Source organism: Ovis aries, chromosome 17, assembly GCF_016772045.2.
Source record: "Ovis aries strain OAR_USU_Benz2616 breed Rambouillet chromosome 17, ARS-UI_Ramb_v3.0, whole genome shotgun sequence".
NCBI lineage: Eukaryota > Metazoa > Chordata > Mammalia > Artiodactyla > Bovidae > Ovis > Ovis aries.
In genome coordinates, this window is record NC_056070.1 from 64,375,600 (window position 1) to 64,402,340 (window position 26,741).

Below are 26,741 nucleotides of genomic sequence, written 5' to 3' on the forward strand. Positions count from 1 at the left end.
GCTTGGTATTTGAGAAAGGGTCTCTGGCTATCAAGAGGACAGCTTCACGCTACAGATCAGGAAATTCAGGTCCAGGGAGATGAAGGCAACTGCCCCAGGACACACAGTCTGACGGCAGCAGAGATGGACTCGAAGCTCTGCGCTCTGACTTTTTTAGGCCTGGGTCGTCCAGTTATTAAGTCAGGGACTTCGGCCAGGAAAAGAGAGGGAGGGACCCTGTAATCCTTCATTTCCCCACCTGCGAAATTGGTCAAGATAGGCCCTCCTGTGTAGTGGTGGGGGATACGCGGGTGTGGGAGTCCAGGGGTCGCCACCTTGTGCTAGCAAAGTGACAAGGTGTAGTGGAAAGAAGATCTCAGCCTCAGGAGTTCCCAGAAGCGGTGGGAGGGTGTGCTGGCTGCAGAGGCGGAGCTTCGGGAGCCAGAGGCGGGGATTCGAGGGTTCTGGGCGGAGCTTGAGATTTAAAACAGTTAGATGGGCCCTGGGCGGGAATTCAGTCGTGTCCGACTCTTTGCGACCCCATGGGCCGCACCACGCCAGGCCTCCCTGTCCATCACCAACTCCCGGGCGGGAATTGCGATGCCACAAATGAGGGTTGTTCGCCCGTGGGCGGGGCTTCTAGAAGTTGGGACTGGGTTTGTGACGCAGAAGGGACAGTTCTGAAGGGATGGGAGGGGAGCTGGGCTTAAGGACCCAAGAAGCCGGCGAAAGGTTCGGATGGGGCAGTGGGCGGAGCTTAGAGGAGCTGATGTTCCGGTTTTAAGGGACTCTGGGGGAATTTTTGAGGAGCCAGGGAATGCGGCTCGGCCGAACCAAGCAGGTCAGTGGGCGGGCTCTAAGGTCGCCGCTCCCCGTTCTGAGGGGCAGTGGGCGTGGCTCTCCGGTCACTCCGAGGGCTAGTGGGCGGTGCTTGCGCTTGGGCACCGCCTTCTTCCAAGGCCTACCTGCATCCCTCGGCGCGACCAGAGGAGGCGCTAGGGAGAGTGAGGCGTGGAACGCGGGGTGGGAAGCGGGCTTCCCCTCCCGGAAGTGGGCGTGGCGTGCCGCAGTGCGGCGGCCCTGGTTGGGCGCGGCACGGCGCGGGGCGGGGCCTGCGTGCGGCGGCGGGGGCGGTGGCGGCTGTCCGCGCCCCTCCCCCGCGCAGCGCTCAGTGCCAGGCGGGAGGCGGTAGCGGTTGGAGGCTTTGCCGGGCTTTGCGGTGGGGACTTCGGCAGCGGCGCCTCAGGCACCTCGGCCCTGGTGAGCTGCGCGCGCCCGGCAGGGCCGCTTGGGAGCAAGCGAGGCGGGTGGACGGATCTGTCCTCTCAGCATGTGCGGGCGCCGGCTGACAGGAGCCGGCGGGGCGTAGGGCAGGGCCCGGTGGAGCGGACAGGGCTGGGTGGGCGCGCGCGGCGCGGGTCCCTGGGTCGGGGGCCCGCCCTGGCCGGTGTGCAAGGGGCAGGGGTCGGGGCTGCTTTGGGAGACTTGGGGTCCAGCGGGGCGGGGAGTTGAGGACCGAACCGCTCGGCCTGAGGAGAGTAAACCCAGGTCGCCTGTGGGGAAGAGGCTGCTCAGGGGAGACTTTTAGGGGTCCGGAACCCTCCTGGACGGGTGAGGAGCCGCGTGAGAATGGGGCTACCCCGGGAAGGATTGTAGGGGTCAGGGCTCCGCCGGGTTGGGTGGGGTCTTGGGTGGGGTGGGGCTGCGAGAGGCCAGGGCGCTGAGCCCGGGGGCGCCAGGCCTGGGGGCGGGGCTTGAGCCGCCCTGGGGAGCGAGGAGGGGGCGGGTGCCAGGGTCCGGGCTCGCGTGGGGTCTGGGGGAGCTGGGTTCTGCTTGGGAGAGGTGAGGGCGGCGGTCTGGCCTCGGGGTGCCTGCTTCGGGGTGAGAGGCCGGCACTGGACCCTGAAGAGCTGGGTTGGGGGTCGGGAAGGGCGGGGCAGGGCTGGGTTTGGAGTGATGTGGGTGGGGGCGGTTTGAGAGGAGGCTGAGCCGGGCGGTGGGAGCCGAGATCTGGGACTGGCGGGGGAGGGGCGAGGGGGCAGGTTGGGAGAGGAAGAATGGGGCAGGAAGGCGGCAGGGTCGGGGGCCTGGAGCGTCCGCGTGCGCTGGGTGATTCAGAGCTAGGCTCGGGTGAGAGCGGAGCAGCTGGCGAGGGACGCAGTTAAGACGGAGCGCGGTGCAGGTGGGGCTCTGCTGCGCCTAAATGACTGAGGATGAGCTCAGATGTAGAGGCTGGAAATACGGGAACCGAGCCCTCCCGCCTGTCCACACAGGCGCGCACACTCTGCTCTCCGTCTCGAATGATATGAATGTGTTGCGGGCAAGTGGCCGGCTGCGGGAAGAGCCGAGAAGAAAGGGGCTTCCTTTTGCAGGAGAGGCGCTGGCCCTCCCGTCCTTTTTTGGGAGTGTTCAAAGGGTTTTGATGGCTGGAAAAGGAAACGTAGGCTTTACTGCATCGCGGTTTAGAATCACATCCTATATTTGGCTTTAATGTAGGCTGTCCTTGTTTTGTGGTGTCTGAAGTCCTTGCTCTACATGTTGCAAACGTGGGATTCAGGGTAAGAAGCAAATTGCAAGTCGCTCATCTTCCCCAGGGTAGCAAGATACAGAGGCCTTTCTTTCGTATAAGACATTTAAGCAGAATTGAATATAGTGTGTGTTTGTAAACTGGTTCTGGGGAACGAATGTATTTACTTTTGGAAATGGTTACAACAAAATAGCAGGCCCTCTCACTTAAGCCTTCCTGCCCAGGGTTCCATCCTCAAACAGCACTTGTAGGGCTGGTAGTCACTCTATAATAATACATTTCATTGTCCTTATCTGGCAGAACTCTCTCCTGACACCAGCCTGCTAGAATAGACAGAAACATGATTAAGTATAAGCAGTTGCTTTGTACCGTCTGCTGTTCAATTGTGAAGGCAAATAGATATCTGTTTATAGGACTGCGCTTTCTGCACTGCCTGTAAAACAAGACATGGGAAGACTATTTTGGACTTGATTCTATGTATTTCAGAAAATTAATTAAAGGAAACATTTTTTTTTTCTTTTGCCTTGGAGGTACATTTCAAATTCACAGCACCATGTTTGGATATGAAGCCTAATAGTAACTCTTGGGTCTGGGAGTTTGCATAAATAAATAGAAGGAGAAAGTGAAATAAAACTGGGAATTGTGTTGTATATTAGGCCTCCCGGTGCCATGTTCTGTGGTGGATGTTTGTCGTGTGTGTTGGGGATTAAACAAAGATTGGTATAAAGGTTGGGTACACACCTTTTTGACAAATCAGGAGTGTGCCCTGTCTGTGTTTGTTTTCGGTTATTTGTGGAAGGTACATTAAAGCCTGATGGATTCTGATGGACACATACTAATGAGAGATCACTGCACAAAGTATTACATTTTTCATGATCATTTGTTTCTTTGCATGCAGATTGTGCTAATCAAAAGTTATGTCTATTACTTTATATATAGTTTGGGATCAGATTCAGGGTTGACAGGACTTTTGATGTGTATGCTGCTTTATTTTTTTTTTTTAATTAAGGTATAATTGACATGTAACATTGTTTCATGTGTACAGAATAATGATTTGATATTTGTATACACTGAAATGATCACCACAATAAACCTAGTTACCATTTGTCACCATACAAAGTTACATTTCTTTTTTCTTTGTGATGAGAACTGTTAAGATTTAGTCTCTTGACAGCTTTCAGCTGTGCACTAGGTTATTGACTAGTCACCGTGTTGACTGTAAAATCCCATGACTTACGCATGTTTTTACTAGAAATTTGTACTTCTTGACTCTGTTCACCCCTAACATATAGCCCTTTTTAAATACTTGGATTTTTTGATTTAAGTTTTATGCTTACCACAGCTGTCGCTGTTGAGATTCACTCCACCCATGAAGAGAGTCACTCAGATACCTACGAAATGGAATGTACAAAAGGAGAAGCGATCAGTTCTTAGTTATGTCACTGGGGGTGTGGAAATTCATTTCTGTAAGATGGCAGATTATTTCTTAATACTTTGTTTTGTTGCGAACAGTGTTTTAGAAATATTATATTAACCAAGTTGTTTTACCTTTGATTTCTTTTTCAGAGGTGGAACAATAAAAAATTTTGGGTGCTATTTTCAGATGCAGGGTACAAATCCAGGTTTGTTTTCCTTTGGATTCATCCTGTTCCTGAGTTATAAGAACTCTTTTCTGACATGTGTATGTCTTTTTAAACATAAGATGCCTTTTCTCTATTAAAACATGGAAATACTCATGAATATTTTAGTATGACCTAGTACCCAGAATGTTAAGTAATAGAATCTCTCTGGGTTTTCATTGCCCTAGTTCAGATCCTTTAAAATGAGTGAACAAGATTCTACACTCCTTTTGAGAGCTTATTTTGTATTTCAGTGGCACATAATGCAATCCTTTTGTTTTATAACTACTTTATGGAGCTATAATTCACGTATCATACAATTCACCCATTTAAAGTGTAGAATCCACTGATTTTTGGTATATCCACAGAGTTGGACAGTCATAACAATTTTAGAATATTTTCATCGACCCAAAAGAAACCCTGTACCCATTAACAGTCTTACCCCCATCCCTCAATTCTTTTCCCTCCCCTGCTCTAGACAACTACATATCTACTTTTTGTTTCTATGGATTTCCCTTGTTTTGGACATTTTCTATAAGTAGAATCATACGATATGTGGTCTTCTGTGTCTTTTATTAAGCGTAGTGTATGGAAGGTTTTTCTCTGTTGCAGCATGAGTAAGTACTTCATTCTTTTTCTAATAGTTGAAAAATACTCTTTCCATTGCTTATCCATTCATCAGTTGATGGACATTTGGGTGTTTCTCCTTTTTGACTATTATGAATAATGCTTCTGTGAACATTTGTGTCCAAGTTTCTGTATGGACATATGTTTTCCTTTCTCTTGGGAATTACTGGGTCATATTGGTTACTCTGTGTTTAACTCTTAGAGGAACTGCCATATTTTTCCAAAGCAGTTGCACCATTTTACAGTCCCACCCGCAGTGTATAAAGGTTTCGATTTTTCTGCATCTTTGCCAACACTTGTTATCCTCTGACTGTTTGATACTAGGCGTCCTAGTGGGTGTGAAGTGGTATCTCATTGTGGTTTTGATTTGCATTTCCCTCTTGTCCTTTGGGATCCGTGAAACCTTCCTTAGTTCTCGCAGGCAGACATTGTCCCTGTCCTCATACCTCGGACATTCATCACTCCCATCTGCTACAAGGAACTGTATCTGAACTTGAGCTCACAGTCTGAAAGGCACCTTCCTATAGAAGGCAGAATGTGAGAGAGAAATGGACATGGAAGGCAGATCGAGATTCGCTTGCTCATAGCATGGTCTCTAGTGCTGAATGATTATTTTTATTGAAGTTAACTGGAAAGATCCTGAGGTCAGTGGGTTTGTTTCTCTGGTTATTATTTATACCTTTGTTGTCTATGTCAAAATAACATAAAGTACAGAGGTAATTCCCCTCTGCCTTTCTGGCAGAGTCCAGCTCTTACCAAAAAATTGCTCAGATGTAAACTGAGTGTTTGAAACATTTTCCTGAGGGCAGAATATTCTCATCCAGGCTCTTTCCCCCTGATAAACAGTGATGACTGGCTCACAGCCTTCTCAGCAGGGCAGATGGCCAGGGAGCACATTTGGTTGGTATGATTTAGCCACACCAAGCGCAAGCAGGCTTACCCTGATGGTGTTGAGTCAGTCAGTCAGTGCTGGAACTGCTCGTGTGCACCCCTGATGGTGGGCGAAAATTGAGTTTTAAAGGCGCATACTGCCTTCCTTTTCACTTGCTCTTGCTTCTCTCAGAGCATCTGATTAACGCTTTAATTAAAAATACCCCAATTAGTATCTTCCTAAGAATTAGAAAAAAACCAGTTGGTCATTTGAGGTTATGTTTTCTTTTTTGTGTGGTCACTGAAGTGATTGGAGTGGAGTGAGGTAAATTTCTAGGACTTCCTTGGTGGTCCAGTGGTTAAGAATCTGCCTTGCAGTGCAGAGGTCATGGGTTTGATCCCTGGTTGGGAAACTATTAATAAGATCCCATACGCCGACGGGCAACTAAGCCGAGCTGCCTCGACTACTGAGCTTGTGCTCCACAACTAGAGAGTCTGGAGCGGATCCCTCATGACGCAACAAAGATCCCGTGTGCTACTGCAGCCAGATAAATAAACAAATGCTTTAAAAAAATAATAATAAATTTCAGATTTGTTCTTTGTCTCATCAGGCTCAATGAGCTATCTGTTCTTATATTGTTTCTTGCTCTGAGAGTTTTGTCTTTAGAGAAATTGAAGCAACGAATAATGCAGACCTTCAGAGCCAGACTGAGGGGGTTTCAGTCTCTACTCCTGTTTTTAATAGCTGCGATTTTGTCAATTACCTGAGCTCCCTGAGCCTTAGTTTCCTCTTCTGTGATACAGAGAGGCCAACAGTACCTTGCTAGGTTCTGAGTAGACTCTGAATAAATTTGTGTTCCCTCTGTCTTCACTCTTAAATGTCTGTTAATGAATGGAATTGGGGAGAATCAATGAGGGGAAGTTTAATAACATTTTATTTTTGATGTTAAGCTATTAGTGTATGGATTCTCACTCCTACCTCTGCATTTTAGACTTCATATCCAACTTGAATCACTGGAGAGGAAAAAAGTGTTTAATTTTAGGATAGGAAGGTAGTGTTAAAAATGAGACAGTTTTTGGCCATCCATCTGAATTGAAACTGCCTATTCAGACGAGCTTCTCTTATGCAGGCCTTAGGCTTGTATTCAGTCTGTGTATTTTAAGGAAAAAGGTTTAGCTACTGGCAAAAAGATTGGTCTTTTTAGGATTTGGAAGGAGATTGTGCTGCAGTGTGTGAGATGCTCACGGGATGGAGTACGATGTGAGTGGCAGTGTTGTGATCAAGTGTAACGTTCTGTGTGGGAATAGAGCCTCCGTTGTCTCATGGGATGTTAAATTAGGCCTGTCATTTGAATCTTACATTAATGACAAAAATCATTCCTTCGGTTTGCCATAGTCAAGAGAAATCAAATTAATGCGGAGGTTGGGGGTGAAGGTGTACTCTAAGTGGAAGTAGAAACGCTTGTGTTTTGCATGACTGAAGGTGGGAATTTCACAATACGTATTTTCCCCCCTTTGGTCATGCAATTATCTCCATTTTAAAAAATTATGAATAATAGATTGTAGTTTTAGCTCTGGTAGGTCACTGTCTTTTGACAAATGTATCATTTTAGTGGGTTTGGGAGATTATTTCTCAGGCCCAGAGGTCCTCAACTTGATGCCTGTGAGGTTCAGCTCGGTCAGTCCAGCTGCCTGGGCTCCAGCTCCCTGGTGACTCTGAATCACAGCTCGAGCGGAAAGTACCTCGCTGGCTTGTTCCTCATCTGATGACCAGGGGCCTGTGGTCACGGGCGTTTGAGAGACTTGCCAAAATCAGGAACTTGACTGTCCCTCCCTTCTGCCTCCACCTCCTTTCATGGATGGTGTAAGTTCATTTTTGTAATTGGTGGTGTTGATTTATACTATAGTGTGGATTTTTTTTTTTTAACAGTGTGAACCCCGATGGGCTTTCCTTGATTTTTAGTCCTTGACACAATGCAGCAATTCCCTCTTAAGCTTCCACTGTGGTCTTTTGCCAAACTTACACACTGAGCCCACTCACTGTCATTCACTTCAGTTCATCATCCAGATTGGTAGTTAGCACCAATTTCTTTTTTCCACTTCTCATCTGCAGATTGTTCATGTACTAAACTAGGAAACTTGGTCCAGATTTTCAGGGTTTCTTTTTAGATGTAGTTTGGGGAAACGTGAAAATACTTGGACTCTCTTGGCTAGCCTTTGGTAGATGTCCTAGTTTCCATGTAAAGCTCCTTGACACTATTTTATTGACCCCTTTTTGTGTCCTCAATCTTGTAATCTGACCATTATAGTATGTAGTCATGGTAAGGATTTATCTTGGGTGTTTCAAAGACCAATTAATATTGCAAAGGTCAGCCCCATTAGGCCATCCATACATGAAAAGGCTCATTTTGACAGAAACAAGATCTGACGGGTACTGGAACTACAGACAGGTGTAGTGAAAACCCCATGGGGCTGGCAGAAGTTGATCATTGCTTCCCATTGTGGTCATTATGTTTCTGGGGAACCAAGGTAACCTGGGCAGATGGCCATTTGGTGGAAGAGCCTTTTTGGCCCCATTGTGAACTCATAGTGTGTCCCATGTTCTGACAATTGCTGAGGTCTTCATCCTGTATGAACAAAGCCATAGTTTTTTCAGTTTTGTAAATGGCCGTAAACACACGTGGGAAAGAAAGTGTTGGGAGAGTGAAGCCTTTGGGGGTGTATTTTCCACTCTTGACATTATCAAGTTCTTGACAAAATTCACAGGCTCCCCCTCTGTAGGATGAATGTTTACTCACCATTATTTGCTTACTGCACATGAAAGATACTTAAATTCCTTTTCATAATGGTCAAACATTCTTTTCTAGTTAAAGACTCTAATTCCTTTCATTCTTAGGAACTTAAAGAATTGAGGCCGATTTATTAATATAAGAACTCAAGCGCTGCCTGAGCGGTGACTGAGAAACCCATGTAAACTTGAGCTATCATCTCCGTTAAGCAGAAGGATTTATTAGGAGACTAGTCACTTTACAAGCTAGATGATAAATTAATTTTGCGGTTAGTAGTGTCTTTAGTTTAACATTTTCATCCTAGTTTTTCTTGGCAAGCAGGCGAGAAGCCAGAGCCAACAAGTGTTGGCCATAGCTCTTTGGGGCGATACTTAATAAGATGCGTGTTGTCCCCTTAGGCTCCCTGTCTTTTGTGTGAACCGCTGTTGCTTACAGTGTTACAGAGGAAAAGGGAAACTGGAAGTGTGTATGCTTCTTTATTTTAACCCTGCGATGTCCTTGACCTTTTGCGGTATAGAGCTATCTTGCATGCCCTGGGCTGAATTACAGTGTCAAGTGGAACAAGTGATATGTCTTACCTGCAAAGGATAGTTGTGAGTCACTCGTTCCCTGACCCTGAGCAGTTCAGCTGCAGCTTCTGTTCTGGAGGCAGCGTGTCGATTCAGTCCCCAGCGCAGGACTGGGTTGCATTCCCAGTCTAACTCAGTTATTTGCAACCGAGAAGGCATTTTTTGGGTATAGATTCAGTGTTATAGCAGTGGGTAAGTTCCCAGCCTAGACTGAAGAAATCTGTTTAAGTCACAGCACAACTTTTATTTTTTTTTATTTTTTATTTTTTTTAGTTTTTTATTTATTTTTTATTTATTTATTTTATTTATTTATTTTTTAATTTTAGTTTTTTATTTTTTAAATTTTAATATCTTTAATTCTTACATGCGTTCCCAAACATGAACCCCCTCCCACCTCCCTCCCCATAACATCTCTCTGGGTCATCCCCATGCACCAGCCCCAAGCATGCTGCATCCTGCGTCAGACATAGACTGGCAATTCAATTCTTACATGATAGTATACATGTTAGAATGTCATACAGCACAACTTTTAAAGTGTTAGTGATGATAGCTGAATTCAAGGCCTTGGGAGCTGGGAGTCGAGTAAGGAAGGAACCCAGCTCTCCCCGGTGCCCAGCCCATGCCTGTCTGTGCAGGGACATCCTGCAGCCTCAGGCCACAGCAGCCCTCCAAGTTCATCTTGCTTCTCTCTTGACTTGAAGCTTCCACTCCCCTGTTCAACTGATCTCCTTTAAATAGTAGTGGCAAAGCAGGTGGTTCAAATGCGTTTCTACTAACTAATGTGCTTCTGGAGGGCCGCAGTTCCTACGAGACTACCACTGTCAGTGCGAGAACAACTGTGGCCCTAATTGTCTTAGCTTATTTTGTTCATGTCTCTTGCCCCTCTTAGAGATCCAGTATTACTATTTTTACAAAGGAGATTCCTTACTGATAAACATCATCTCTGTGAAATGTTGGCCTGTAGTCAGTGTAACAGAGTTTCAAGGGAAAGGTTGAGGGAATTGGAGCGGGCTCAGGCAGAGCCCATGTAGGAGGCAGCCCTGGTTCCTGGAATTGGGAAGAAGCCTTGTCTGCTTTGGAAAGGTTCCTTCTGGAGAGCAGATGATGACATAGTCTCCCACATCCGCAAGACCTGGGAGGTGGGGACTGGCTGTGTCTGGAGGTGGAGGGAATATGGTCAGTAGGACAGAGGGTAACATTGACGACTGGCTCGTTGGTGGCTATGCCTCTGCTGAAGTCCCCAAGGGCAAAGGTGCTGAAAACACAGTAATCACTGGTGTTGATATTGTCTGAACCATCACTAGCAGGAAACCCACTTCACAAAAGAAGCCTACAAAAAGTACATCAAAGATGATATAAAGTCAATCAAAGGGAAACTTGAAGAACAGAGACCAGAAAGAGTAAAACCTTTGATGATAGGGGCTGCAGAACACATCAAGCACATCCTTGCTAATTACTGTCAGTTCTTTTATTGATGAAAACATGAATCCAGATGGCAGGGCTGCTCTGCTGGACTACTGTGAGCATGGTGTGGCCCCGTATATGGTTTTCTTTAGGGATGGTTTAGAGATGGAATATGTTAATACACTTGGCAGTTACTTTGGGTCTGTCACCTGTCGTCATAACTGGCTGGCTGCTGCTTTTCATCCACACAGCACCAGGGCTTAGACAAATGGGACTGATGTCATCTCAAGCTCTTCATTTGTTCTGAACGGTGATTTATTTGGCGCAAAGGCATTGTTTTTAAGAAAACATGTCGTGTACATTGTCTAAAAATAAAATGCATTTAAACTCAAGGAAAAGAAAAGTTCCTGATTGAAAACAGTGAATCTGCTCAGCTTTTTTCCAAAACACTCATGATCCTTTTTTTTTTTTTTTTTCCTCTCTTTTCATTTGGGAACCGCAGCTTAAAAGGGTTTTAAGTTTTAGCAGTGACTTGGATTCTGGAATCTTAGAGTAGTGCTAGATCAGGTCAGGGTAATAATGGCTGTAAGTTGGGGTGACTTGTGCTGTCCAGAGCTGTGTGCTAGTCTCCACCTGTATTTCTAATTCTTTATAAACTCTTATCACAAAGCCCCTTCTTTCCTCAAACAAAGGGAAATAATTGATCTTTCCTTTTTGTTATTACCTCTTTAAAGGGTTTGGATTGTTTGGTTTTTAAAAACATCTTCAACATTTTATGAAACTAAGTATAATAAGGATTAGGGACTTGATTTTCCTGGTGCAGGTAGAAAAGACTTCTTCACCAAGTGTTAATGGCAGGCTTAATGTTTTGATTTACTTTTAGAATGTGTAATACTTGTAAAAATACATTACAAGCTTCCTCTAGCCCCCAGGTATGCAATTCTTGATGCTGAATTCTCTGTGTGGGGCCTGAGCCCTTTGGGAGTTGAAAGGACAGGGCGGTGGAGAGTCAGTGTCTCTGGGACACTGGGTTGAGGCCCTGCCCTTGGGTTTACGAAATAGCACTGGGCTGACTCAAGGCAGGTGTAACAGGGGAAGAGTAATGTTGGCGGATAAGGCAGATGACCCAGATTGTCCAAGGTCGTGAGAACAGAATACACGTTTATACAGTGCACTTGAGTAAAATGGAAGTATGGTTTAGCTGTGGAGTTATAAAGGTAGATGGAGATGGAAGTTATGGGTGTCACTAACGTTACTGATTTCTGTGCTAATAGTAATTACATTTTGAGCTAAACGAGTAGAAAGTTTAAAACAAGTAAGTGTGGAATTATTATTTTCCAGTTTGTGAAAGTGAACACTGGCACCACTATATGCCATGTTCCTCGAAGGCAGAGAAGTCTCACGTTTTTTGTGCCTTCATTGCCCAGTCCACTGCCGTGTGCCTGGCATACAGTAGATGTTCAGTAAATGCCAGTCAAATAATTGAACTTCAGTTTTGCATGTTATACTTGTGCTAGGGATTGTTAGTCTTCCTATTTTGCTAGAAGATGAAAGGAATAGAGGAAATTTTCTGTGGTGTAGGACTGCTGATTGTAAACATTTGCTGGTTAAATTATCTCCTGATAAGCTAGTCATCATTTTCATTTAAATGTGTTAGCATATATATGCACATTTACTCACTGAAACATGTTTTATCTGTGAAGCAAATTTTGGAGTTCTAGTTATTTAAAGCATGAATTCTGATGAACTAATTTATTGAGTAAATTGAAAGTACTGGTAGCATGGAGTTCTTAGGGCTTTGATTTGTGGTTTGGTTAGCAACTTTGGGGCTTCCCAGGTGGCACTAGTGGTAAAGAACCTGCCTGCCAGTGCAGGAGTCACAAGAGGTACCGGTTCGATCCCTGGGTTGGGAAGATCTCCTGGAGTAGGAAATGGCACTCCACTCCAGTATTCTTGCAACTCTGACTTTAGAAAGAATCTGAAGAAACGTCCTAGTGGAAGTGTGCCTTTGGCTGGAGAGTTTTTGTCAAAACAGGTATGGGAAGAAACCTGATGTGTACCAAGGTGAGGATTTATAGTTCAGGTAGCCCTCGAAAAAATGGAGTTTCCTTTTCTTGTCTTTCTCCTTCTGTCCAGTTTCCTGTCCTTTAATATACTCGCTGTAAAGTGCCCATAGTGGGCACTGCAGGGCCCCCAGGCCAGCCCCAGGGAGTCACAGGGCAGGTCTCAGCTCATTTCAGTGGCTCCTAGATCTCCAAGAATTTAATGTGCTTGGGTTCATTTCACTTGAAAAATTGACAAGAACCAAGTACATTAAGGTAGGGTGAATTGGGCACCCTTCCAGCTGTTGAATCATTTAGGAGTTCATTTGTGCAGTTTTACAATTTGAAAATCCGTAGGCTTTGGTTTATATCCTGTTATAACGTGTGATCACAAAAAAAGAATCATTTTGTAGCTGCATTTTTGTGTGTGTTAGTTTGGCCATTTTTAGAGGTTCCTGCAAACTATACATGTAAGTTTGTTATAAATGTAGTTTTTTAGACAAGTACTGTTAGGGGGTGGGACACCTCTGGTCTTTCCGCTGGCCTTCTGCTCAATATGCTTAAAGGATTCTTCCTGCTTTCATTTGAGGCATTTGAAAATTCTCTTTTAGTTACTATTATGTAGTCCAATTAATTTAACATAAAGGATTAAGGGCTATGATTTTCTTTTCAAATCATTATCCAGTTTGGAGGGAAATTGGATTTGGAATGGATGAGGTTACCGTTTTACCAGCTAAGGCTGGTAAAAGCTTCTAGTAATAGAGAATTCACTCCCAAAATACTTAGCCCAAATGAAAGCTCATTTTGCTTCTGAAAGTGAGCTTTGTCTCCGTTTCCCTGGAGGTATTTCCATTTTATTAGTAAAAGAAGATGTGTGACATTTCCCACTTAAAGAACTGAGACCTTCTAAAGGTATTGAGTGGAGGCAATGGCACCCCACTCCAGTACTCTTGCCTGGAAAATCCCATGGACGGAGGAGCCTGGTAGGCTGCAATCCATGGGGTCGCTAAGAGTTGGACGTGGCTGAGCGACTTCACTTTCGCTTTTCACTTTCCTGCATTGGAGAAGGAAATGGCAACCCACTCCAGTGTTCTTGCCTGGAGAATACCAGGGACGGGGGAGCCTGGTGGGCTGCCGTCTATGGGGTCACACAGAGTCGGACACGACTGAAGCGACTTAGCAAAGTATTTATTTGATAGTAATTACATTTTCCCTAGTGATGTTACATTTTATAGTTTCTTGATTGTAGACACTGATATTCTGAGTTTTTTGTGTTTCCCCCCTTTAGAAGAGAGGTGTGCTGATGAGGAAGTAGTTTGTAACTTTACCAAAAAGGATTAGACAAAATGATTTGTCCAGAGGTGCAGTAAGACTTCAGGAGTACAGGCGTGCTCACGCTCTGTTGCTCAGTTGTGTTCAGTTCTCTGCAACTGCATGGGCCGTAGCCCCCCAGGCTCCTCTGACTATGGGATTTTCCAGGCAGGGATACTAGAGTGGGTTGCCATTTCCTTATCACACTTCACAGATAGAGTCTTTTCACAAAGTGGAAGGTTTGTGGAAGCCTTGCATCGAGAGAGTCTGTCAGCACCGTTTTCCCAGTAGTGTTTGCCCACTTCACGCATGTGTTCACAGTTTGGTAATTCTTGCAATATTTCAGACTTCTTCATTATTATACTTGGTATGACGCTCTGTGATCAGTGTTCTTTGATGGTCCACTGATGTTTTGGAGCATCATGAACCACGCCCATGTGGGTGGTGAACTTAATCAGGGGGTTTTCTAACTGCTCCACTACCTGGCTGCCTCCTTGTTCCTCTCTCCTTGAGCCTCCCTATTCCCTGAGACACAGCAGTGTTGAAATTAGGCCAGTTCATAACCTTGCAGTGGCTTCTAAGTGTTCACGTGAAAGGAAGAGTGTTAGGTTTCTCACTTAAATCAAAAGTTAGAAATAATAAGCTTAGTGAGGGAGGCTAACAGACTTCTTGGGCCAGTTAGTCAAGTTGTGAATGCAAAGGAAAAGTTCTTGAAGGTCGCTGGTGAACCTGGAATGATAAAAGAAAGCAAAGCAATCTTATTGCAGGTATGGAGACAGTTTTGGTGGTCTGGAGAGAATACCAAACCAGCCACAGCATTCCCTTACGCCAAAGCCTAATCTCGAGCAAGGCCCTAACTCTCTTCAGTTCTGTGAAGGCTTAAAGTGAAGAAACTGCAGAAGAAAAATTTGAAGCTAGCAGAGGTTTCTTCATGAAGTTTAAGGAAAGAAACTGTCACTTAACATCAGAGTGCAAGGTGAGGCAGCAAGGCCTGAGGTAGAAGCTGGAGCAAGTTATCCTGAAGATCTAGCTCAGATTATTAACGAAGGTGACCACCCTAGACAACAGATTTTCAACATAGATGAAGTATTCTTCTAATGGAAGAAGATGCCACCTGGGACTTTCATAGCAAGAGAGGAGAAGTCAGTGCCTCGCTTCAAAGCTTCAAAGGACAGGCTGACTCCCGGTGGCTAATGCAGCTCGTGACCTAAGGTGAAGACAGTGCTCGTTCACCATCCTGAATATCCTAGGGCCCTTTAGAGTCACTCTAAATCTACTCTGCCTGTGCTCTATAAATGGAACAACAAAGCCTGGATGACAGCACAGCTGTTTACAACGTGGTTTCCTGAATATTTTAAGCCTACTGTTGAGACCAACTGCGCAGAAAAACATTCCTTTCAAAATATTACTGCTTGTTGCTGACGTACTTGGTCACTCCAGAGCTCTGCTGGAGAGGTAGAATGAGGTGAATGTTGTTTTCCTGCCTGCCAACACAGCTTCAGCTCTCTAGCCCATGGATCAAGGGGTAGTTTCAACTTTCAGATCTTACTATTGAAGACATAACGTTTTTGTAAGGCTATAGCTGCTGTAGATGGTGAGTCCTCTGATGGATTGTGGCAAAGTCAATTGAGAACTTTCTGGAAAGGACTCACCATTCTAGATGCCACTTGGATCATTCATGATTCATGGGAAGAGGTCAGAATACCAACATTAACAAGAGTTTGGAAGAAGTTAATTCCAGTCGTCATGGATGACTTCAGTGGAGGAAGTAACTGCAGATGTGATGGAAATAGCAAGAGAGCTAGAACTGGAGCCCCAAGATGGGCGTGGATTGCTGCCGCCTCCTGATCAGACTTGGGCAGATGAAGAGCGGCTTCTCACGGGGGAGCAAAGAAAATGGTTTTTTGAGGTGGATTCTGTTCCTGGTAAAGATGTGAAGATTGTTGACATGACAACAAAGGTTTTATTTAGAATATTACATAAATTTAGATGATAAGGCAGCAGCCGAATTTGAGAGGATTGAGCCCAATTTTGAAAAAAGTTCTGTCATGGGTAAGATGCTGTCAAACAGCTTTGTGTGCTGCAGAGAAATCTTTCGTGAAAGGAAGAATCAATTGATGTGGCAGGCTGTTGTCTTAAGAAATTGCCATAGCCACCCAGCCTTTCGCAACTACCACCTTGATCTGTCAGCCATCAACCAAAAAGGATTATCACTCACTGAAGGCTCAGATGATAGCTGGTTTTTCAAAAAAGCAATTAGGTATTTTAAAATAAAGATGTATACATTGTTTTCAGATATTATGCTGTTGTGCGCTCAATAGACTATGTGCTCGCGAAGTCGCTTCAGTCGTGTCTGACTCTGTGACCCTGTGGACTGTGGCCTGCCAGGCTCCTTTGTCCTATGGATAACGTGAACGGAACTTTTATATGGACTGCCCGAAAATTCTTGTGACTCACTTTACTTTGAGATGTGCTTTGTTGCAGTGGTTTGAACCTGAACCTGCATTATCTTTGAGCTGTGTACACCTCTGCACTTTACTGTCTCTATAAAATGGCTGAAAATTCTGGAAACAGGGAGATTTTTAATTTTAAACAGTGTTAGTTTTGTTTTCAAATAGCTTGTTCAGTATGTTTACCTTCAAGCTCTGGGGCACCTCTGTGGGTAAACTACCTTAATTTTAAAGCCACAGATTGTTACTAATCTGAAAAGTCATGTAAGTAATTTAAATATTTCCCCCTAGCTTTTGCTGTTTTCAGATACCCTGCTTATAAAGACAAGGCTCTTGGGAACTCCTCCTAAAAGGTGGTTCTTCACCCTGAATTGACTCCCTGCCCCACGTACTCTGCATCCCAGCAGCACAGTGACTTTGGTGTGAATATTCGATCGCAGGGTCTCCTCCTGGAGACTGTCAGCTCCATGAAAGCCTGGCCGGTCTTCTTAGCGTCATGCCAGGCACATGGTCAGAGCTCAGTAAATAGTTGGTGAATAAATGCATGAAGAATGACTGGGATTAACTCTTCAGCATTCACAGTCGAGCATGTGTGTTATGAGTATAACCCTATGGGTGCTGGTACTCCATTCTCCTTGAATTGTGTGTGTTTTATGGGGGGATGTAGATTGCATCCCAGTGAAAGAAACATTCCGTATAGACTTGGAGGCTTTAGGTTAATACGTTTAATAGTAATTGTATTAATAATAGCACCATAGAAATTCTTTTAGTTCTTCCACTTTTAGATGAAGAAACAACCAACCATAGGACTGAATTGATTTAGTGGTTAGGTGACTGTGTCAGGATTTATCTTGCATCCAGGCCAGAGTTTTTCCTACTCTACCTCCCTTGAACCAGGGTCAGAAGTGTGTTTATTTGATCACTGCTTGCCCAGGGTATATGGTATTAAAAAGGGAAGATGGCAGTTCTTCAGTTGAAGGAGATTAGTGTGTTTTTTTGACATTGCTACTTTTTCCTATGGCTAGCCTTATGAGGGTCTTCATAAAAATGCCTTTAAAACCCCACAGAAAGATCTGGGAGTCCGATAATTTCATTTCCTGCTCTAAGTATATTGCTAAAGAATTATTAAAATTTTATTCCAAGAGAAACTCCATCTCAGTAGTGCATACAGACTTAGCAAGTTTGAACAGTCATACACAATGTGCTTTCCCCCAGCTGTTGATAAGAAAAGTAGGTCAACAGTATAGAAAGAGCATTTCAAAACACAGTCGTCATTAATTTTTAAGTGAGAGTGCTGGGCCAGTCATGTCGGTAAAGGTTCTGCAATTGGGATGAGCACTCTTGGGATTAATTTGGCTCTTTGAAGAGGGAGGCAGAACCAAGCTTCCGAGCCTGGTCTCCTGTGGGGCACTTTAGGGAAATGCTTCAGCTCAGAGGATTTTATTTGGTTCCATTGTGTTGTCTGGGCAGGCGGCGCCTGTCTCTTCCATGGGGGATTCTTCAGCGATCCTTTCTTAAAGCTCCAGGGAAGCATGGTGTGGCGTGTTTATGAAAATGCTGATGATAGCTGGGAGATACAGGGCCTGTAAACATGTCACCCTTATATGTGACCTGGGGGAGACCTGCCCTTCCTTTGATAAAGTAATTTAAAAAAAATTCTGTCATCGAAGAGCTAGAGATGGCCCTCGCAACCTTTTTAAAGTTCTTGATTTAGTAACTAAAATTCATGGCATGTCATTCTTCTTCATTTTAAGGGAGTTCCAGCACAGACCTCTTTGGTTGATGAAGGGTCTTTCTTTAAGACAAGCGTGCGAGCGCTGAAGTGGGATTTCGAGGTTTCGTATTTAGGATCTTTTTCTGTCGCTCTTTTGCTGTTCACGTCATGCTCGTTTCTTTTTTAAAAGTTGCAGCCTTATGGAGTGTGTTGACAGTTAATTGTGAGACGTCTGCAGCCTGCCTCGTGATTTGGCGCAGGTCGATGGCTTGTTTGGGCTCTTGTCACTGCATTTCTTGCTGTCACTCTGAGCTGCACTTCCTACTCTGTGGCATCGGGGAGCGCCTATACTGGTTATCATTTTAGGAACTCTTTGTAACTCTTTGTAACTCTTTCCTATGAGTACAGAGTTATAAACCGTAAAAGTAGGAGTTCTCTTCTCAGAAAGCTTTAAAAAGAGTAAACCTGTTCTTAGTAGCTCACCTTTTAGAAAGTATTCTTTTTTAAAGAATGATTGATCTTATTTTCAGCTGTGCTAGGTCTTGGTTGCCGTGCAGGGTTTTCTCTAGTTGGGGCACGCGGGGCTCTCTCTAGTTGTGGTATGTGGGCTCTTCACCGCGGTGGCTTCTCTTGTTGTGGAGCACGGGCCCTAGGCTTGTGGCTTCAGTAGTTGAGGCACTCGGGCTTAGCTGCCCCAAGGCATGTGGGATCCTCCAGGATCAGGGATCGAACCCATGTCTTCTGCAACGGAGCAGCTCCCAGGGAAGCCCAGAAATTATTCTTGACATGTAGATCTCCAGCTTTTTATACATGCCCGGCTCTTCTCTTGGACAGTTGAGCACAGAGTCCCTTGACTTAAACCTAAGGGTTTTCAATCAGAAGCAAAGATGGGTTTCCTTCGGCATGCCTAATGTGCTGTGTCGCTTGTCTCAGTGTATTTAAATGCAGACAGCCAGCTTCTGTAGTTTATAAAGTGTGAGCCAAGTGTCATTTCCTATTTTAAAATGGCACCAGCAGGCCAAGTGGAACTGTGAACTGTGGGGGCACCGCATGAAGGAGTTCCGAGAGGCGTTGCTGGCTGACGTGGGAAACCCAAACTGTATGTGTGTGTGGAGTTTATCACTGAGAAAGTATGAAAGTTCAGGGGGTGAGAAGTTGAACTGCCCTGTACTTTGTGGTTCGAGGTCATCCTGTCTCTCTCTGAAGTCCTTTATCTTTGGGCAAGTCACGCAGTGTCTCTGGACTAAAAATGAAGGGCCTGGAGCTGATGACCCTTTTTACTCCAGGCTTCTTCTGTGGGGCCCGGTCTGGATACTTCTTGGTAAATCTTACTTGCATTTCTTTGTATTTTCTTTCCAAGAAGCATTTAAAAACCAAAATGTCGTAGGATTCTTGGGTCAAAGCAAAGTGCACTTATTGTTGGTATGCCTCATTTGTGGCATTTTATCTAGAACCTGAGTGGATGAGTGGATATCAGTGTTTGGAAAGCTATAATGAGTGAATTTTCACCCATTACTTTTGCCATTTTTTTAAAGTCTTTCATTGAATTTGTTACGATATTGCCTGTTTTACGTTTTTTGGCAAAGAGGCCTGTGGGATCTTAGCTCTCAGACCAAAGATGGAACCCACACCCCCTGCATTGGAAGACAAAGTCCCAACCACTGGACCTCCAGGGAAGCCCTGTCACCATTCCTGGTGTCATGATGAATTGAACCAACATCAAGGCTGTTCCATAGTTGCAGTCAGTTGTCTTAAGTGGTCAGCAGTTTTTCTAAAAAAAAAATTTCCAACATCTCTGGAGTGCAAACTTTCACCCTTAGCTGCTGTGTGTGAGGACTGTTGTGTGTCTGTCTGACTTTCTGCTGTGCTTTATATAAAGCAGACTGTTGCATGTGGTCTTTTTCTTCTTCCTTTGTAAAACAGCTTCTATTAAAGTAAGTAAATTAGGCTTTTTTTTTTTTTTTGGAGGATCTCATAAGTGGATCTATTAAGGGACTGGATGCAATAAAAGTAATTTGTTAGGTGAACTGTTCAAGTATCACTGGTGGGTTTGGTTTAAGGAAATTCAAAAAAGCCGAGCCATCTCATATCCAAAGGTGATGAATCTTGAATTTTTGTATTTAATCAGAGTACCTCCCGTATTTGCTCTTGGTATCTGCTGTCTTACGAATGTACATCCTACATAGGCCTGCGTAATACCTTTACAACTTCTCACAAAGACTTTTTAACTGTTGGCGCTGCCATTTAAATAGCGGATTTGGGGACCCTTGTTTCCTCCTCTGCTGTCCTGCTTGCCGCTTTCTATTAAATAACGTGTCTGATCTCTTGCCACATCTAAAAGGGCCAGAAAAACAGCAGCTCAGAGGGAACATGTCCTTTCCCTGTTGGGACACTCTGGAGTCTTCCTGTGGTTGCTGCTGCTCAGCCTCCTGAGGTCTTGAGTGATCTGGACTCTGGAATGGTCTCGGCACATGTGCCCAGCAGGATTTTGCTGCTAGTAGGGGTTTTCCTGTATGTGTTCCTAGCAGGATGTGCTTCCTTTCATACACACCATAGAAGTGCATCTGCTGGAATCTTTAAAACAGATAACTTTTCAATAAACAGGAAAATGTCAAAATTGTGGTCCCTTTTTTATGAGATTGATGGAAGCAGAGAGAATGGAGAAAAAAATGTAGTAACATTTACTCAGGTGTTTGAGTGTGTTTTATTTGGTGCCATTACAGTATTATAAACACCCTGTTTTGTCTACATTTCCCCCTGTAAACACCCAACACATTTCTTTTATGGCCTTTGAAATAAATTTTCTCTGTTAACTTGACGAGGCATTACCGCAAGAAGCATGCCTTTACACTCTCGACGAGGTCGATGATGATCAGCTGATTGTGAGATGGAAGTTTTCTTCTGAGAATGATTTTTAGCAAACTTTGCTCTGATGCCTATAAAATAGGTCCTTAAAACATGGACCTTATTTTTCACAGTTTGTTCTTGGTTAAAATGTTTACCCAACATGTAAAGAAAATTTTAATAATTTTTTGTTTCCGTAGCTGAACTGTTAAGTATTGTGGGCATTAATAGTCAGCTTGTAGGTTTTCTCTTTTTAGAGTCTTTCTTTGCAGACCAGCTTGCTGTCTGTATTTCTGGCTGTGCTGGTCTCAGTTACTGCGCTTGGGCTCTCTCTGGTTGCAGGGAGCGGGGGCGCTTTCAGCGGCAGCTCCTGTGCTCTCTGTGGTGGCCTCTCTCGCGGCTCCCAGGCTCTAGCACACTGGGCTTCAGCAGTTGAGGCGAACGGGCTTAGTTGCCCCCAGCATGTGGGCTCTTACCAGAGCAGGAATCAAAAATGCCGTGTCCCCAGCATTGGCAGGTGGATTCTTAACCACTGGACCATCAGGGAAGCCCTAGATTTTCTTCGTGAAGCTGAAAACAAGAACATATTATCTACTGATTAGAAATTTGTGCTAGAATGTAAATTGGTATAATCACTATGGAAGATGGTATGGAGGTTCCTCAAAAAGGTAAAAATCGAACTACCATATGATCCAGCAATTCTACTTCTGAGTATTTATCCAGAGGAAACTAAATTATTGTCTTGAAAAGGTGTCTTTACCCCGTGTTCATTGCAGTATTATTTACAATAGCCAAGATAATGGGAACAACGCAGATGTGTGACAGATGAATGGATGAGAAAGTGTAGTGTTGTGGAATATTGTTCAGCCATTAAACAGAAGGAAATTCTGCCATTTGTGACAAGATGGATGGATCTTGAAGGCATTATTCTAAGTGAAGTAAATCAGACAGAGAAAGACAAATACTCTTTATCACTTACATGCTAAATCTTAAAAACGAAAGTCAACACAAAACCCAAACTCTCTAGGAAAATAGCACATTTGGTGGTTGCCAGAGGTGGTGGGTTAGATGGGTGGGTGAAATGGGTGAAGGGGTCTAAAGATACAAACATCTGGTTATAATATAAATAAGTCCTAATATATAGCCTGTCGACTATAAAAAGGGTAAATGAATTAAAAAGAGGCTTGCCATGATGGCTGCTAAACAGTCAAAGACTTAACTTTTAATCTGCTTGCTTGGCTTTCAGTATCATCTAGAAACTTGGGCAGAGGAGATGTGTCTGTGAGAGTGTTTCATAGTCGAGCCTGTGCTCTCAGCCTGTTCTTACAGTTTTTGTCTTTCAGAGATTCATCAGTTTTTATTACAATGAAAATCATTCTAGAACAGTCCCAGTCATACTGGAAATTTGGGCAGAATGATCAATTGCTTATTATAAGGCCTTACGTAAGGTTCATAATTCCCAACATTTTGTGAAAATTAAAAACCACATTGCATTTTTTCTATCTAAAATCAGTTTATTTTGAAATTTGTAAACATTGATTTGCTTAATGATTGCTACATTGTCTCCCTCTTTATTACCAGAGGCTCCTTAGTTACTGTGATCATTGGAAAGAAAAGGCCCTATGCAGTTCAAAGAACTTGACTTGAAAGACTAATAGGCAAGCAACCTCTCCAAGATTGAACTCTGATAAGATATTTGAAATTGAATGTATTCTATCCTTGGACTTTGTGTATTTGTTCAGGATTGTTTCATCTATTCTTTTTAATATAACTGAAAATTAAATTTACTTATAAAATGCCTTCATTTGGGGGATGCTTTAGTTGTGTAATTTGGGATATGATATTTAATAAAAGAACACCTAAGTTTGATGGTATGACACTTTGGAAATTTATAGCTGAACATTTAAAAAATTGGTGAAACACTAATGTGGTTTGATACTACTGGCTTCTTTCTCAAGAAGAGGTTTATTTTTCTGTAGTAAACACCATGCTGATGTGGGAGAATATAAAATTTTGTAAAGGTTCGTTGATAACTGATGCTAGCTCATTAATGTGAAACCATACTTTTGGCTCATAAATTGGCAGAAAATTGACTTGGTTTTTTTCCCTTGGGGTAGGGAAACCTATTAGCAGGCTCTGAAATAACAGTTGCAGACATTTATCGGACAGTGCTTACTATGCTTCAGATTCTATGCTAGGAACATTGCATATTTTTAAAAAACATTTTTATTGAGAGATAATTCACATAGCAGACAGCTCACCCTACTTAAAGTAAACAGTTCAATGGTTTTTAATATATTCACAAATATGTACAAATATGTACAGCTGTCACTGCAAATCATAGAATATTTTCATCACTTCAGAAAGAAAGGCTGTACTCTTTAGCTATAACCTCCTGTTCTGTGATACCCCTTCCTCCCCGACAGGTAATCACTAATTTGCTTTCTGTGTCCATGGGTTCGCCTATTCTGGGCCTTTGTGTGAATAGGAATCATAATATATAAGCTTTTGTAATTGGCTTCTTAGCATAATAAGGCTTATTTAAGTTGTAGCATGTATTAGTATTTTTTTAAATTGCCAAATAATATCCCTTTGTGTGGATATATGCCATTTTGTGTGTCCATTCATTGTCCAGTGGGTATATCGAGCATTTGAATTGTTTTCACCCTTTGGCTGTTGTGAATGTGCTGCTCTTAAAATTCTTGTTCAAATATTTGTCTGACTACCTGTTTTTAGTTCTTTGGGGTAAGTTCCTAGTTGTGGAATTTCAGGGTCATAGCGTAACTCTGTTGAATCATTTTAGAACTGCCAGATTGCCCTCCCAAGCAGCTGCGCTGTTTTACATTCCCACTACCTGTGTCTGAGGGTTCAGATTTCTCTTCGTCCTCATTGACACTTATTCTCTGGCCTGATTCTAGCCATCCTGGTGGGCGGAAAGTGGTATTTCAATGTGGTTTTGATTTACATTTCCCCAGTGACCAAAAATATCCAGCATCTTTTCTCCTGTGGTCATGTATGGATGTGAGAGTTGGACTGTGAAGAGGGCTGAGCGCCGAAGAATTGATATTTTTGAACTGTGGTGTTGGAGAAGACTCTTGAGAATCCCTTGACTGCAAGGAGATCCAACCAGTCCATTCTGAAGGAGATCAACCCTGGGATTTCTTTGGAAGGAATGATGCTGAAGCTGAAGCTCCAGTACTTTGGCCACCTCATGTGAAGAGTTGACTCATTGGAAAAGACCCTGATGCTGGGAGGGATTGGGGGCAGGAGGAGAAGGGGACGACCGAGGATGAGATGGCTAGATGGCATCACGGACTCGATGGACGTGAGTCTGAGTGAACTCTGGGAGATGGTGATGGACAGGGAGGCCTGGCATGCTGCGATTCATGGGGTCGCCAAGAGTCGGACACGACTGAGCGACTGAACTGAACTTTCTTGTGTTTATTGAACATTTCTTTTTTGGAAAGATCTATTCAAATCCTTTGCTCATTTTGAAATTAGATTCTTTGTCTTTTTTATTACTGAATTGTAGGAACTCTATACTAGAGATAAGTGCCTTATCAGATATATTATTTCCAAAAATTTTCTCCCATTCTGTGAGTTGTCTTTTTACTTTCTTGATGGTGACTTTGAAGCACAAAGGTTTTTAGTTTCAACGCAGTCCATTTTGTATACTTTTTATTTTTGTTGCTTGTGTTTTTGGTGTCATATCTAAGAATCCTTTGCCAGATCCAAGGTCATGAAGATTTACTTCTGTTTTCTTCTAAGAGTTTTAAAATTTTAGCTCTTAGAGGTATATCTTTGATCTATTTTGAGTTAATTATCTTATATTATGTGAGGTCAGGGTCCAGCCTTTTTTTTTTTTAAATCATGCATTTATTATGAAAATATAACACATTCACAGAAGACTTGGAAAATACAGAACAAAGTTACATCTAGTTCCGCTTCCAGCTTCTTTTGTGTCTGTTCTGCGGTCTCAGCACCATTTGTTGAAAAAAAGAGGCTTATTCCCCACATTGAATCATGTTGAAATCTGTTGATCAAAGATGTAGAAAGAACTTTCAGTTCTATTCCATTAACTTATATGTCTGTCCTTGTTCTGATTTTGTCAGATACTTTTTCTGTGAGATGGTCATGTGATTTTTGTTTTTTATTTGATTGACACATACTACATTGATTTTCAGAGGTCACACCAACCTTGCATGGTGGGAAAAGTCCCACTTGGTCACGGTATAGATTCCTTTTCACATGTTGCTAGATTTGGTCTGCTAGTATTCTGTTGAGGATTTTTGCATCCATGTTTATAAAAGATATTAGTCTAGTTTTCTTGGGATGTCTTTGTCTGATTTTGGTATCAGAGTAATACTGGCCTCATAAAGTTAGTTTGGAAGTAATTGGTGAAGAACTGGCATTGATTCTTTAACATTTGACAGACTTCGCAGTGAAGTCATCTGGACTCAGTGTGTCAAATACCGTTTTTAATCCTTATTATGAGGTATCATCTCTTTCATAGATGAGGAAACTGAGGCTCAGAAAGGTCAGTGGCAGAAGTGGAACATGAATCTGGGTTACCTTGTGTCGAGGACCAGGATGGTGAAGATGGCCGGTCTACTGTGTGCTTGCCTCTGACTGTACAGGGCGCTCCTGCTGCAGTCCCGGTAGCAGGGGCTCGGTTATGGTCACGTCACCTTTGTGTGTACTGTGCCCGTTTCCAGGCAGAGACTCTGACCCTGCAGGAGGTTATGACTTGCCCTGCTGAACCCTGACCAGGAGGTAAACGGCATGCTCCGCACTCACAAGGCTGCCTGACTCGTGAGTCCGCCCCGTTCCCTGCTCCTCTCTGTTGTGTGCAGTGTGAGCAGCTGTGCCACACGTGGGCAACTGAGCCCAGATGAGGTTCGGCCTCAGGTGTGGATGGCCTGGCCCCGACAGTGCAGCGCGGCCAAAGCCCTGGCCTCCCCCTCTCTGCTCTGTCGCTAACACTCTGCTCCATGGTTGTAGCAAAAGAACCTCTCACTCTGACTTCCTGTACTTGGGATGGAAATTTGTGTAACATATGTCACTCTGTAATACAGAAGTGACTTTTAAAGGTATTTTAGTATGTCAGACACCCAGCAGCTTTGTGAGATGTTTTCCAGTGAAGACATTCAGGGCATATTTATATTAATATTCATATTTTGGTGAGATTAGATGGTATCCTGGCCTGTTTGAGTGAAGAGGAAAAACTGTCTCCATTTTTCAAGTTAGAGGGCTTTCTCACGTGTCTGTTCACGCTGACTGCTGGCAGCCTGAAAAGCTGACCCAGTGCCTGCATGGGTGGAGGGGCTGGGTGGGTGGAGGACTTCCCAGAGGGCGGTGAGAGCTGATCTGGGGGGCAGGCGAGCGCCGTCTCGGCCTGGCAGCCAGTGTTCCGGGACCTGCTGGGACACCCGGGCTGGAGGCTCCGCTGTGCAGCCCCAGGCTGTCTGGGTGGCACTTGCTGGCACCTCTGCTCACTTGTGCTGTGCTGTCCTGTCCGGGGCCCCCGTGTGGCTTCTGGGGCGGGTGAGGGCAGCACCTGGCTGTGCCACGCGGGAGGAGCAGAGCTGGGTGTCTGGCTGCTCCTAACTAGGCTGTTGGTCAGTTTTCCGTGCAGCGCCCCTCCGGCCCCCAACACCAGTACCCCCACAGTTTCCCTTCTGAGCGCTGGGCCTGGCGTCCTTCTGTGAGCTGCTCCTCCGAGACCTCCACTGCGGGGAGAGCGCTCACTCTGCCAGCTCCACGGGCTCGACAGCATTCCTCTTGCACAGGCTCGTGGTCCCGTTTGCTCTCTGTAGGCTCCTTTCCAGTGTCTGCTTCTCTTTTGGCGTTTATACCTGTGTTTATTTCTTTACTGTCATTTTATTAGGATTTCGGGAAGGAGTGGAGAGAAATGCCATTCATGAATTTCTTTTGTAAATTACCTTGTCCTGTAGTTCATGTGATTTCCCTTTGGGATTTTCATGTTTGAAATCTGT

The 26,741-nt window shown here is 44.0% G+C and overlaps 1 protein-coding gene and 1 pseudogene across 4 annotated transcripts in view; both read left to right on the forward strand.

Moving 5' to 3' along the window:
- The first annotated feature begins 611 nt into the window (after positions 1–611).
- The window catches only part of CORO1C (coronin 1C), a 79,440-nt gene continuing 53,310 nt past the window's right edge, over positions 612–26,741 (forward strand). The window contains exon 1 of one of the 4 annotated variants that reach the window (XM_060400805.1): positions 612–820. In XM_060400805.1, the coding sequence (XP_060256788.1) occupies positions 718–820 (103 nt within the window). In that variant the 5' untranslated portion in view covers positions 612–717. Of the gene's footprint in view, positions 821–1,149; positions 1,287–10,353; positions 25,558–26,741 lie in introns of those variants that run through there. The other 3 variants (XM_060400806.1, XM_027956653.3, XM_060400807.1) reach the window with 3 other exon arrangements.
- LOC132658010 (translationally-controlled tumor protein-like) lies at positions 1,998–10,648 on the forward strand (annotated as a pseudogene).